The sequence below is a fragment of the Mobula birostris genome, chromosome 1 (assembly GCF_030028105.1).
Source record: "Mobula birostris isolate sMobBir1 chromosome 1, sMobBir1.hap1, whole genome shotgun sequence".
NCBI classification, from domain to species: domain Eukaryota; kingdom Metazoa; phylum Chordata; class Chondrichthyes; order Myliobatiformes; family Myliobatidae; genus Mobula; species Mobula birostris.
Genome location: NC_092370.1, coordinates 53,637,458 through 53,652,350, shown reverse-complemented (window position 1 = coordinate 53,652,350; position 14,893 = coordinate 53,637,458). Strand labels below are relative to the sequence as shown.

General features: G+C 39.6%; 1 protein-coding gene across 15 annotated transcripts in view; it reads left to right on the top strand.

Moving 5' to 3' along the window:
• dtna (dystrobrevin, alpha) overlaps positions 1-14,893 on the top strand; it is a 217,270-nt gene that overhangs the window by 176,413 nt on the left and 25,964 nt on the right. For 10 of the 15 annotated variants that reach the window (XM_072255312.1, XM_072255380.1, XM_072255332.1 and 7 more), the window contains 3 exons: positions 7,062-7,158; positions 7,627-7,647; positions 14,443-14,608. In XM_072255312.1, the coding sequence (XP_072111413.1) occupies positions 7,062-7,158; positions 7,627-7,647; positions 14,443-14,608 (284 nt within the window). The remainder of the gene's footprint in view (positions 1-7,061; positions 7,159-7,626; positions 7,648-14,442; positions 14,609-14,893) is intronic. The other 5 variants (XM_072255343.1, XM_072255323.1, XM_072255316.1 and 2 more) reach the window with 1 other exon arrangement.

Below are 14,893 nucleotides of genomic sequence, written 5' to 3'. Positions count from 1 at the left end.
AACTATGCAAATACAGAAATAAAAAAAATAAACAAAATTATAATAATAAGTAATAAATATCGAGACTATGACATGAAGAGTCTTTGAAAGTGAGCCTATAGGTTGTGGTAACAGTTCAATGTCGGGGTGAGTGAAGGTATCCCCTCTGGTTCAAGAACATGATGGTTGAGGGATAATAACTGTTCTAGAACCTGGAACTGTTCCTGTGCCTGGAGGCCTGTTTAGGAAGTCACTTTCATCCTCCTTCACTCCCAAGAGAACTCCCTCGGTCTCTTAACCTATCCTCATAAGACAAATTCTCTAATCCAGGCAACATTCTGTTAAATCTCTTCTGCACAGTCTTTAAAGCTTCTCCATCCTTCCTGTAATGACGCAACAAGAACTGAACAAATAATCCAAGTGTGGTCTAACAAGGTTTTTAATAGAGCTGTAACATTTCCTCATGGCTCTTGAACTCGGTCTCCCATTTAATTAAGGCCAATGCACCAGACGCTTTCTTGGCCACCCTATCAACTTAGACCGTAAGACATAGGAATAGAATTAGGCCAATTGGCCCACTGACTCTGCTCTGCCATTTCATCATGGCTGATCCATTTTTCCTCTCAGCCCCAATCTCCTGCCTTCTCCCCATATTTTTTCATGCCCTGACCAATCAAGAATTTATCAACCTCTGTCTTAAATATACATACAGAATTGGCCTCCAGCTGCCTGTGGCAACGAATTCCAAAGATTCACCACTCTCTGGCTAAAGAAATCCCTCCTTATCTCTGTTCTAAAAAGACATCTCTCTATTCTGAGACTGTGACCTCTGGTCTGAGACTCTCCCACCAGAAGAAACATCCTCTCCATATCCACTCTATCAAGGCCTTTCACCATTCAATAGGTTTCAATAAGGTCACCCCTCATTCTTCTGAATTTCAGTGAACACAGGTCCAGAGCTATCAAGTGCTCTTCATACAACAAGCTATTCAATTCTGGAGTGGTTTTCATGAACTCCCTTCGAATCCTCTCCAATTTCAGCACATCCTTTCTAAGGTGAGGGGCCCAAAGCTGCTCGCATTTCTCCAAGTGAGGCCTCACCGGTACTTTATAAAGTCTCAACATTACATCCTTGAAATGAATGCTAACATTGCATTTGCCTTCCTCACTACAGGCTCAACCTGCAAATTAACCTTTAGAAAATCCTGCACAAGGACTCCCAAGTCCCTTTGTGCCTCAGATTTTTGTATTTTCTCTCCACTTAGAAAATTGTCAATCCTTTCATTGCTTCTACCAAAGTGCATGACCATACACTTCCCAACACTGTATTCCATCTGCCACTTCTTGGCCCATATCTCCTAATCTGTCTAAGTCCTGTAGCCTCTTTACTTCCTCATAACTACTAGCCCCTCCACCTATCTTCATATCATCTGCAAACTTTGCAACAAAACCATCAATTCCATCATCCAAATCATTGACATATAACGTCAAAAGAATCGGTCCCAACACAGACCCCTGTGGAACACCACTAGTCACTCACCTGCAGCCAGTCAGAAAAGGCTCCCTTGATTCCACTCTTTGCCTCCTGCCAATCAGCCACTGCTTTATCCATGCTGGAATCTTTCCTGTAATACCATGGGCTCGTAGCTTGTTAAGCAGCCTCATGTGTGGCACCTTGTCGAAGGCCTTCTGAAAATCCAAATACACAATATCAACAGATACTCCTTTGTCTATCTTGCTTGTTATTTCTTCAAAGAATTCCAACAAATTTGTCAGGCAAGATTTTCCCTTGAGGAAACCATGCTGACAATGGCCATTATTATCACATGTCTCCAAGTACCCCAAAACTACATCCTTAACAATCGACTTCATCTTTCCAACCACTGAGGTCAGACTAAATGGCCTATAATTTCCTTTCTTCTGCCTCTCTCCCTTCCTAAAGAGTGGAGTGACATTTGAAATTTTCCAGTCTCCCAGAACCATTCCAGAATCTAGTGATTTTGTTCCTATGTCTTATGGTCTAAGTTGATAGGGTGGCTAAGAAATCCAGTGATTCTGGAAAGATCATTACTAATGCCTCCACAATCTCTTCAGCCACCACCTTCAGAACTCTGGGGTGTACACCATCTGGTTCAGGTGACATATCTACCTTCAGACCTTATATTTTCCCAAGAACCTTCTCCCTAGTAATGGTAACTTCTCACACTTCATAACCCCTGAAACTTAGAACTTCCACCATACTGCTAATGTCTCCCACAAGGAAGGCTGTTGCAAAATACTTATTCAGTTTGTCATCATTTCCTTGTCCCCCATTACTACCTCTCCTGCATCATTTTCCAGTGGTCTAATATCCACTTTCGCCTTTCTTTTACACGTCAGGTATCTGAACAACATTTTGGTATCCTCTTCAATATTATTGGCTAATTTACTTTCTTATTCCATCTTTACCTTCTTAATGACTTATTCAGTTGCCTTCTGTTGGTATTTGAAAGCTTCCCACTATTTTTTGCTCTATTAAATGCCCTCTCTTCGTCTTTTATGTTGGCTTTGACTTCTCTTGTTAGCAACAGTTGTGTCATCTTGCCTTTAGAATACTTCTTCCTCTTTGGGATGTATATATTCTGAGCCTTCCAAATTGCTTCCAGAAATTCCTGGCATTGCTGCTTTGCCATCATCCCTGCCAGTGTTCTTTTCCAATCACACTCAATCCAGAATGGCTGATCCCCTCGTGGGCACAACCATGAGCTGCACTAAAAAGCCATCCCCTGGGCAATATAGAAACTCCCCCTCTTGGAATCCAGCACCAATCTGATTTTCCCAATCTACCTCCATATTGAAATCCCCTTGACTCCTGTAATATTGCCCTTTTGGCATGCATTTTCTATCTCCCATTATAATTTGTTGACCACATTCTTACTACTGTTTGGGCATCTGTATATAACTCCCATCAAGGAGTTTTTGCCCTTGCAGTTCCTTAGCTCTATCCACAACGATTCAACACCTTCTGACCCTGTGTCACCTTTTTCTAATGATTTCATTTCATTTTTTTACTAATAGGGCAACTGCCTCTGCCTTCCTGTCTGTCCTTTCAATACAATGTGTATCCTTGGACATTCAGCTTTCAGCTATAATCTTCTTTCAGCCATTATTCAGTGCTGCCTACAACATCATACATGCCAATCTGTAACTGTGCTACATTTGATTACCTTATTCCATGTACTGCATGTATTCAGATACAATACCTTCAGTCCTGTATTCACCCATTTTGACTTTTGTTCACCTTTTACATTGCCTCTGTTTGTAAACTAACTACCTCATCTTCAGCACCATCACTCCAGTTCCCAACTTGTATGGCAAATTTGACATTAATAGAGGTGGACCCCAAGATTCCTCTGTTCTTCCACACTGCCAAGAAGCATGCCATTTACCCTGTGTTCTACCTTCACAGTCGACCTCCCAAAGTGAATCACTTAATACTTCTCCAGGTTGAACTCCATTTGCCACTTCTCAGCCCAGCTCTGCATCCTGTCAATGTCCCATTATAACCCATGACAACCTTTTTCACTGTCCTCAACTCCACAAACCTTTGTCATCTGCAAACATATGAACCCATCTTCCCACTTCCTCATTCAAGTGATTTATAGACCTCTGAAATAGCAGGGGTCCCAGAACAGATCCTGGTGGAACCCCTTTGGTCACTGACCTTAAGGCAGAATACCTTCCTTCTACAACCACCCTCTGCCTTCTATGGGCAAGCCAATTCTGGATCCACACAGTCGTTTCCCTGGATCCCATGCTTACTGACTTTCTGAATTACTGTTGAGGGTAGGGCAGTGGAAGTTCTCTACATCGACTTCAGTGAAGCTTTCATCAAGATCCCTCACAGTAGGCTGATCCTGAAAATCAATGCATATGGGATCATTTGAGAGTTGGAAGATTGGGTTTAAAACCGGCTTGGACATTGAGGACAGAGGGAGTGGTGGAGGGGTGTTATTTTGGTTGGAAGAATGTGTGCGATCTGTGGTCCTCAAGATTCAGTGCTGGCACCTTTGTTATTTATCATATTCAAATTATTTGGATGGAAATGTACTTGGGTCGATTAGTAATTTTGTAGGTGATATAAAATTGAGGGATGTGGTTTGTAAGGAAGGTTGTTAAAGGGTACAGCACAATATAGATCAGTTGGAAATGAGGACAGAGAAATGGCAGATAGCATTCAATCAATACAAGAGTAAGCTGTTGCACCTTGGAAGATCAAATTTAAAACGAAAGTAGACAATGTATTACAATAATGGCATGATCCTGAGGAGCACTGATGTACAGAAGATTCTTAGGGTACAAATCTGTAGTTTCCTCAATGGCAACTGAAGCAGATAAGGTGGTAAAGAAGGTATACAGCATGCTTGCCTCCATTAGTCAGACTACTGAGTATAAATATTGGGAAGCCATGTTGCAGCTGTATTTAATTTTGGATAGGTCACATTTGGAATATTTTGTACAATTCTGGTTTCTGCATTACAGGAAGGATGTGGAGGCCTTGGAGAGGGCACAGAGGAGATTCACCAGGATATTGCCTGGCTTGGAGAATAGAAGCAATTAGGAAAGTTTGAATAAACGTGGATTGTTTTCTCTCGGAGTCGTGGACAAGGAACATAGCTCTCCCCCACCACCACCACCTCCCCCAAGGTGGAAAGGTTAAAAACTAAAGGACATAACTTTCAGGTAATGGAGGCGACCCAAATTTGGTTTTTGACCATCTAAAAGATGAAAATCATAGGTTTATGGAATACAATGGGCTGATGGAAGATGGAGGAAAAATAACCAATGGATAAATGTAAAATATATTAAATTTTGCAAATAAACCTTCTGGAGGAGTTAGCATTTGAGCAGATATGAGGATGCTAATTTATTGAAAGGTTTTCCTCTTGTCATTGGCCATGGACTCATTTGGTAAGTTGTCTCTCCTCTACAGAAGGAAGTTATCACCACCAGTTATGTGTGTCCATTTTCTGCAAGGGAGAGAGAAACGTATTTTGAAATGTCAGCTCATATGTTTAGGTGATGTGCCTGTATTGGTTGATAGTCAGTGAGGTGTATAAACCATGAGAAGTTGTGGCTAATGTTGGACACATCAGAATTTTAGGTGACAGTCCTGGCATACAGGCTTAATGTTAGCTGGGTGGTGAGGAACAGTGGACTGAGCATTGGTCATGGGCTTTGCTGCAAAGATACAATGTGACATTTGATGACATATGCACTGACCTTGGAGCCACTGAACTCCTTACATCATGATATCCACTGATTTCTCAATATGTATTTGAAAAGTCCCCGGTCTCTGTGACAGAAAGTATTTGCCTGTTCTACACCTCCTCCACCAACGTCATCAATATGGCATTGGAAAATTATGAGCTCACTCCAATGTTGGGTTATACTTTTAACAAATTGCCATCCCTTCACATCCAGAATGAGGTGCCTGCTGCTTTTAAGACAGTGAAATTCAATTTCAACCGCCCCAAGCTAATCAAAGTGCAGACTTGTACTAGTGATAAGATGATTAATGACAGCAGAGTTATTTCAATGTGTAGACAGGATTAATTCCAGTACCATTTGAAAGGGTATTGATTGATCACACCTTGCAGTCACTGCATCTGTTGTCAAATACTCTCCAATTTAGCCCTTAATGTACCAAGAGCAATTCCTAAAAAATAACAGCTTCTGTTAAAATGTTATTTCTCTGCAATATGTTTAAAAACCTGCTGTCTTTTTATTTTGCTAACTTCTTCTAAATTATAAATTCCTGTGCAAGTCGTTGAAAATGGTCTTAACTCCAGCTACACACTCAAAATGCTGGAGGAACTCAGCAGGCCAGGCTGCATTGAAGAAGAGTACTGTCGACTTTTCAGGCCGAAACCCTTCGGCAGGACAGATGTCAGCCTGAAACATCGACTGTACTCTTTTCTTAGATACTGCTAGGGCTACTGAGTTCCTCTGGCATTTTGTGTGTATTGCTTGGATTTCCAGCATCTGCAGATTTTTTCTTGTTTTTAACTCCAGCTACTTGACTGAAACAAGGGGAGGGGGAACATTTAAAATTGACTGATTACTTACCTAAACCACATCATCAGTTGATAGGTTCCCATTTTCACTTGGTATATTGGCCATTTAAGTATCCACAAAATCACCCTTATCCCCTAAAGCCTTTATTAGTACCTGACAGTTTAAAAATTAGCTTTAAATACAATTGTACCACAGATCAGGGTGAGAAGAAGCTCATTGTTTTAACTTGCAGTATTGAACCAGAAAGGGAATAGAGAAAAGAAGGCTTATCTGGGTCCCTCAAGTAAATCTTTTGCTTCAGTGCTTTTTTTCACCCCATTATCCCAATGATTGTCTCTCTACAGCCTTTGGGCTTGGCAAATTTAGATCACTTTTCTTCCAGAAAGAAAGCAAAGTTAGCTTAGTGGCTAATATAAATAATAATTAACTAATATAAGTGGCTCATTCACTTATATGTCATATGTCTTGTTTCATGTGAAATTAACTCACCAGCTCAGTTTCTACCTGGAAACCCTTGGCCAGTTAAAACCCATACAGACAATTTGAGAAATTAGAACTTTACACAATATTTAAAATTTCATCTAGACTTTGGCACTTGGACCTAATTCCTCATGCCCAATGTTAATGGGAATTGATAAGCAATAATATAATACTTGATAAACAGACACGTTATTTGCAAGCTTCCAAGGATTCACCAAGAAGACATGAGGAAAAGATTGCCTTATTTGGCACTTCTGGATCAAGGTAAATCTGATTGTACTTATGACTAAAAAAGAAATTTAAAATGTTCAGATCGGAGAAAAACTCTTGTACCTTCATCTTGATGTATTTGGAATGTACCTAAATATTAGAATAAACTGAAGAATATGTTGATACTAGAGAAAAAAACTTAGCTACAAACATTCTTTGAATAATTGAAACATCCTAAACTTGTTTACTTTGTTGCTAACAAAAACTGTCAGATCCTGCAGAAGCTAATGGACACATGTTAGATTAAAAGTTAGTTCTTGATGTACACTTCACAGGCAGCGAAAAGACGAATTAGAACAGAGGATGTCGGCACTGCAAGAAAGCCGCCGAGAGTTAATGGTTCAACTGGAGGGCCTGATGAAGTTACTGAAAGTAAGGTTATTCTATGAGAAAATTAACAAATGTAACAAACTAATGTCATGAATATTCCTCATCTCTTTCTAGTTTTTGGTCAATTTTTAAAATAATTAAATGCAAACAGCTATCCAGTTAGAAAGTTAGGAATATGAAGTTTAATTGACACATGTAGGCCAATGGATTTCTTTTTTTATAATCTCTAGCCTTGAATATAGCAGATTTGGAAAGAGCTATAGGCAGGGAACCTTTTTGTTGCTAATCCTAATTTACTACTGTTATGTCATTGGATACGCATCTCAGAGAAGAAATCTCAAAGCCATTCTCAAATATTTTTGTCTCATTTTGTTCGTGTTTGCTTTAATAAATATATGCTACTACCTGCAGGATAGGAAGCTACTCTTATGAAACTGAATGATGTGGAACAATTAAGGAATTATATGAACATACTTTGTCTAAACACTTGGTTTTTAAACTTTTGAATAGGAAGAAGAAATGAGACAGGAAGTAAGTTTCCTGAATCAACTTTGCTTTGCCCTCTGCTTGTGTTGTGGCTCAATAAAAATATGTTGTTTGTATTGCAACAAGCTGTGTTTTCTGTGGCAAATGACACTAATGTACCTGAACTACTAAAGATCAGATTTGATTAATCTACTGAATTTATAACTAACTGCCTGTCTTAGTAAGAAGATTACAGATATATTGAAATATTCCTTTGGCTCGTTGAGTCTTTTCTATTGAATATAGCATTGAATATACCATAACTCAATATGGTAACGAGTTTACCTTTAATGGTCTGTTTTCTGGGTGTTCAACAAGAACTACTACGCATGCATTGTGATGAATTGAATTTTTCTGCAACTGATTGCTGTATAAATCTGACACCCCTTACTTTTTCAGGTGTGTACCCAGAATTGAATTTAGCCCAGTGGACTGGTTTTCCACTATTTTGGGGAAAAGTGGAAAAGAAAATAATTTGCATGAATGTGTGGTTTTAAATATTGATTCACCTGAAAACAATTTCAAAAAAAGTATGGGAGTAAATCAAAATTCACCTACAATGATGATGCTTAAAAACTTCACAAGTAGCTAATAAACTGTTGCTTGAATGTGAAATGAGAAAATCATTAGATTTATATTAATAATGCATCTTCATTCTAACCTTTTATCTGTGAAACTATCTCTTTTCCTGAGCTGCATTTAACCAATTTCCCCTGGGATCAATAAAGTATGACTATGACGATTTCTAAATTACATTCGTGAACATTTGTTGAACTTCCACTTATACATTGAAAGCCTTTCCCAGAATTGTGTACCATTAAATTATGCTTATTTTGCAGTCAAATATTTTCAACATTCATACAAGATACATAAGTGCCATTCTTGATACGTGTCTGGAAAAGCACCAGGATTTAGGATTACTTTGAAAAGCAATGCAAATCCCAATTTTATCAGCATCTCCTTTGATTTCTCTCATCTGCTTCCTCAAGGAGCTCATTACTTCTTTACCTCTAAGGCTGTTACCAGTCATTCAGCTACCTCCACTGCCTCACCTCTTTCCTGCTACTTAATGAACATTTTAGGTATCTAACTGTAAACCCAAACATTTTCCAGTACTTGAATTAGTCCATAAGTTGTTTATATATTTCATTTGTAAATCAAAATAAAGATAAAAGCTGCAGATGCATTTTAAGAACCATTTCAATGTGCACATGAACAGGCAGAGAATGCAGTGATGAGGACCAGGTGCAGGCAGATGGCTTTAGTTTAAATTAGCATCAGGATCTGCGCAGACATTGAGGATAGAAGGCCCTGTTCTTGTGCTGTACTGTTCAATGTCCTGTGCTGGAAATCTGAAAATACTGAAACAGTCAGATGGTCAGGCAACATCTGGAGAGAGAGTAAAGGTTTCAGATCCAGGATTATTCCACCGCACTGCTTTTCTTTCCGCAGATGCTGTCTGTCTTGAATGTTTCTATCACTATAAGTTTTTGTCCTATATTTTATTGTTCATGATTCCCATCTGCTGTTCTCTAATCTGCCTTCATGTCTCCCAAGCTGACTGATGGGTTTATGGCTTATTTCCTCTCCTCAGGTGCTCTGAACCTTGAAAGCAAAACCACCTCCCAATTTCCTTGTATCTACTGTCTGATTGACAGATGGGAGTGTCCTAAGTTAAATTGTTTTAGGTGTCAGAGTTGGTCTCTTTGTAAGTCTCAGTGTGCAGAGGTAAATAACCTTCCTCACACCAAAGTGATATTTAAGTGCTGCAACAGTCTACCACAGAAAAACTATGAAAGGCAACAGAAAATATGTTTAAAAATAAGGATCCTCTATTTAATAATGGCCATGGTTGGCATAGATTTCTGTTGTAGCATTTGGTAGTATATTTCTGCTCAATTTGTTTTAACTGTACTGACTGCTCCACAGACCTGATATCTCGTAAATTTCAAATGTGTAACTTCCCCGGAACTCAGCCAACTTCAAAATTCAGCAGAACTGTGCCTTTAGGAATTGGGTGGGTGCAAATGCAAATTCAAATTCAGGATGGTGATAGCTGAACCCACACATCTGTAATACATCCACTGCAATTTGAAGAAATTTATACACAAGTCTGAAATGAAAGCCAAATCAAAATTGAAACATTATGAACAGAATATATAAATTAAAACATGTCAAATAGTGTAAGTTGTCTCATCTTCATCCTATATAATGGTACCTATTTTCTACTTACCTTGTACTCTTCGTACAACCTCAGGGCTGCAGAATCCTGACGTCTGCAGATAACCTTGCAGGATGACCTCAAGCTGTTTCAGGCAAAGATAGCCCAGCTTCAGGCTGCAAATTCTCACATGAGTGACAGCAGTCTGGGCTTGATGACTGAAAGGGCTTGAAAGAAAATGACAGGTACAGTGACAGGGTTGGGATCATAAATTCAGTCATCCTGCCACATATTCTGTTCCTTTCAACAGCTGTAATGATTTATCAAAAGACAAATCATCAAACTAGCCTGGCACAATGCAATCTCCTTAGAACATTGAATTCCAGTTATGATGCCAACCACCTGGGTTACTAAGGCATTGCTTGCAATCCGAGCTCTCACTACATCACCCAAATGTTGTTTTTTTTCTCTTGTACTGTTTTGGAAACTGAGACATCACCTATCAAATGCTTCATAGTGGAGGAGCTTGCTTGTATGCGAATGAAATCCCATGCCAAGTAGACCGATACATTACATGTAGTACCATACAGCAATAGTTAGATCAGTGTGTGCATTCAGGTTGCAATTGATGGGCACCTGTGAGGGTGTGATGCATGTTATCACTGGGAATTCTGACCAATTCAGAATGTAGTTGGATGAGTGATGGAGGGGTTGTGGCTTGAATGCTCTCTGCAGTTAGGATGAATTTGATAGATTAAGGCATATGAAGGTTTATTTACTAACCTATGTACATGAGTTCATACAACTTTGTATGGTATTGTGTTCAGGTGCCCATGATGACTTCTGCTATTCATGTCCACAGATATCCCCAAACTTCTGTGTACCTGAGGAATTACTGGGCCTCTTGAAATAATGTATACAGTGGCATGCAAAAGTTTGGGCACCCCTGGTCAAAATTTCTGTTACTGTGGATAGCTAAGCGAGTAAAAGATGACCTGATTTCCAAAAGGCATAAAGTTAAAGATGACACATTTCTCTAATATTTTAAGCAAGATTACTTTTTTATTTCCATCTTTTACAGTTCCAAAATAACAAAAAAGGAAAAGGGTCCAAAGCAAAAGTTTGGGCACCCTGCATGGCAGTACTTAGTAACACCCCCTTTGGCAAGTATCACAGCTTGTAAATGCTTTCTGTAGCCAGCTAAGAGTCTTTCAATTCTTGTTTGGGGGATTTTTTCCCATTCTTCCTTGCAAAAGACTTCTAGTTCTGTGAGATTCTTGGGCCGTCTTGCATGCACTGCTCTTTTGAGGTCTATCCACAGATTTTTGATGATGTTTAGGTCAGGGGACTGTGAGGGCCATGGCAAAACCTTCAGTTTGTGCCTTTTGAGGTAGTCCATTGTGGATTTTGAGGTGTGCTTAAGATCATTATCCTGTTGTAGAAGCCATCCTCTTTTCATTTTCAGCTTTCTTAAAAACGGTGTGATGTTTGCTTCCAGAATTTGCTATTATTTACAGGTGTCCCCCGCTTTCTGAACGTTCTCTTTACGACATTTCGCTTTTACAAAAGACCTACATTAGTACCTGTTTTTGTTAACCAAAAGAGAATTTTCGCTTTTATGAAAAAAGACGCTCGCTTTAAACTCGTGTTTACCCCAAGAAAGACTACCATGACCATGAGGCCTTGCGCGGGCAGGTGTGTGTGCATGCGTGATGTGCGAATGTGTGTAGGTGCGCATGCGTGACATGCGTGTATGTGTGAATGCGTGACATGCACGTCTGTACGTGCCGATTTTTTTTTTTCAACAAATCAATTTTGGCTCAAACTTTCCGATTCTGTTAAGTGAAACTACACTGTACATATATTATTTCTACTTTATAAAGGCTGTGTATTTATCATATCATTCCTTCTTTTACTATATGTTAGTGTTATTTTAGGTTTTATGTGCTATTTGGTATGATTTGGTAGGTTATTTTTTGGGTCTGGGAACGCTCAAAAAATCTTCCCATATCAATTAATGGTAATTGCTTCTTCGCCTTACACCATTTCGGCTTAAGAACGGTTTCATAGGAATGCTCTACATTTAGATAGCGGGAGAAACCTGTAATTGAATTCATTCTTCCCTCTACCAGTGAAATGTTCCCCGTGCCACTGACTGCAACACAAGCCCAAAGCATGATCGATCCACCCCCGTGCTTAATAGTTGGAGAGGTGTTCTTTCCATGAAATTCTGCACCCTTTTTTCTCCAAACATACGTTTGCTCATTGCAGCCAAAATGTTCTATTTTAACTTCATCAGTCCACAGGACTTGTTTCCAAAATGCATCAGGCTTGTTTAGATGTTCCTTTGCAAACTTCTGAAGCTGAATTTTGTGGTAAGGATGCAGGAAAGGTTTTCTTCTGATGACTCTTCCATGAAGGTCATATTTGTGCAGGTGTCGCTGCACAGTAGAACAGTGTACCAGCACTCCAGAGTCTGCTAAGTCTTCCTGAAGGTCTTTTGCAGTCAAACGTGGGTTTTGAACAGGCACTGGCAATCTGGAATGTTGCTTGTATTAAGACAAAAGACAATTGATTAATTCAATATTTGCAGTATAGTCGCACTGCAGGTAGTGCACAGTATCAGTAGCCTGGCTTCAATTCTGTCAGCTTGGAGTTTGCATATTCACTCTGTGACTGCAGGCCAGGCAACATCTATGGAAAAGAGTAAACATTCGACATTTCAGGCTGAGACCTGCATCAGGACTGATGAAGGGTGTCAGCCCAAAATGCATGGGCTGCATGGATTTGCCTTAGATGCCTCATTTTTTCCCCATATTCCAACTATCTGTGATTTATTATGTTAATTGCCTCTGCCATTGCCCCTAGTATATGTAGAGAATCAGGGGGTGTTAAAGGGCATGTGTAAAAGTATAGATTATGGGAAGTAAGTGGGGGAAGGGATTGATAGAATTGCTCAGGGAGCCAGTATTAATTGATGGGTTGAATAGTTTCCAATGATGGAAAGAATTCTTGCACCTGTATTCACTGCTATCAAATTTAACTACCCTTGTATATTTCCTTTGAGCATTCTTGTGATCTGCTAGATTAGACCCTATTAGTAACATTTTTAGTAAGGATCATCAGTGATGAATATGCTCTGTAGTTTTCTCTTCTGTGGAACAGACACCGCAAATGGAACTCCTTTCTTGACATAATTTTTCTGGATGTCCAAGATGTGGCTTTATACGCATGAGAAAGTCTACAGAATCTGGAAATCTAAGAAACACACAAAATAATGGAGAAACTCAGCAGGCCAGGCAGCAGCAATGGAAAAGAGTAAACAGTTGGCATTTTGGGCTGAGACCCTTCATCAGTCCTGATGAAGGTCTCGGCCTGAAACATCGAACGTTTACTCTTTTCCATAGACGCTGCCTGACCTGCTGAGCTCCTCTGGCATTTTGTGTGTGTGGCTTTATTCAATTTATTCTTTCCTCATCCTGGTACAATGTAGGCACTTGTTTCCTTCTGGAAAATGGAAGCAAGTGGGAAATGATTGACATTTTCAAGGCAACTTGCTTCTAGTAAGGAGTCACTGCTTAGTGTACCACATGAATTTGGCAGAGGCAGCTTGGAGTTACCTCTTACTACTTCCTGAGTATCCTGCTACTCTGACAGTATTGAGTTGGTGGGCTTTCATGTTCAGAAGTTCATTTGGCCTTGGTTGGACTAATAGATGCAACCTGATCCTAAAGGGTCTGAAACACAACTTTCATGGAAGCTGTGATCCTGCTGTGATCTATTTTGTCTCTATTATCTTGGGAATTATATCCTATACCCAGTGGTAAAGGAAATGCAAATTAGTGCGAAGCCTCCTCATATCTTGGGACTTGCAACATGATGTTGCAATCACTCTACTGATGCTGCAGATATTGCAAAGCTTCAGTTCTTTGGCTATTAACTTCCATGGTGCATTTTGCATTGAAAGCGCCGTGGATGTTTGTCATTCATAGAAAAATTGCACACTGGCTACTTAATTAGTTAACTCCTGTACGTAATAAAGTGGCTACTGAGTGTATGTCCGTGGTCTTCTGCTGCTGTAGCCTATTCACTTCAAGGTTCAATGTATTGTGCATTCAGAGATGCTCTTCTGCTCACCACTGTTGTAACATGAGATTATTTGAGTTACTGTCATCTTCCTCGCAGCTTGAACCAGTTTAGCAATTCTCCTCTGACCTCTTTCATTAACAAGACATTTTCACCCATAGAACTGCCACTCATTGGATGTTTTTTTTAATTTTGCACCATTCTTTGTAAACTCTAGAGAGTGTTGTGCATGAAAATGCCAGGAGATCAACACTTTCTAAAATACTGAAAACCACCCTGTCTGGCACCAACAATCATTCCACCATCAAAATCACTGAGGTCACATTTCTTCCCCATTCTGGTGTCTGGTCTGAGCAACTGAATCTCTTGACCATGTTTGTGTGCTGTTATGCATTGAGTTGCCACATGATTGCCTGATTGGATATTTGCATTATCGAGCTGATGTACAGATGTACCTGATAAAGTGGTGACTGAGTGTAATTTTGAAATGTTCCCCAGAGGGTGCCTTCTGTACAACAGGCACGTACCCAGTAACATAATATTTTTCTTTTCAGACTCAGGGGGCAGGATCTCCTCGTTCATCACCAAGCCACACCATTAGTCGATCAGTTCCTATTCCAATGCCAATCAGATCAACCTCTGCCTGTTCAACTCCAACTCATACACCTCAAGATTCATTGACAGGGGTTGGAGGAGATGTACAGGAAGCATTTGCTCAGAGTGAGTTATTCTCAAAACTATTTTTGAAAAAATTGTAGAAGAATTTGCCTTGAATTAGATTTCATTTGATGCAAATTGCATATGAGATAATTTAAGAGCAGGATCTCCTGAACTTACTACAAAAAGGACAGTAGCAGTGATGATTGGTTGCTTTTATGGACTGAAGGAATGTATAAAGTTCTCGAATAGCTGACATACGAAGGGTGATTGAAAAGTTCGTGGCCTAAGGTAGAAGGAATCAATTTTAGAAAATCTAGCACATTTATTTTTCAACATAGTCCCCTC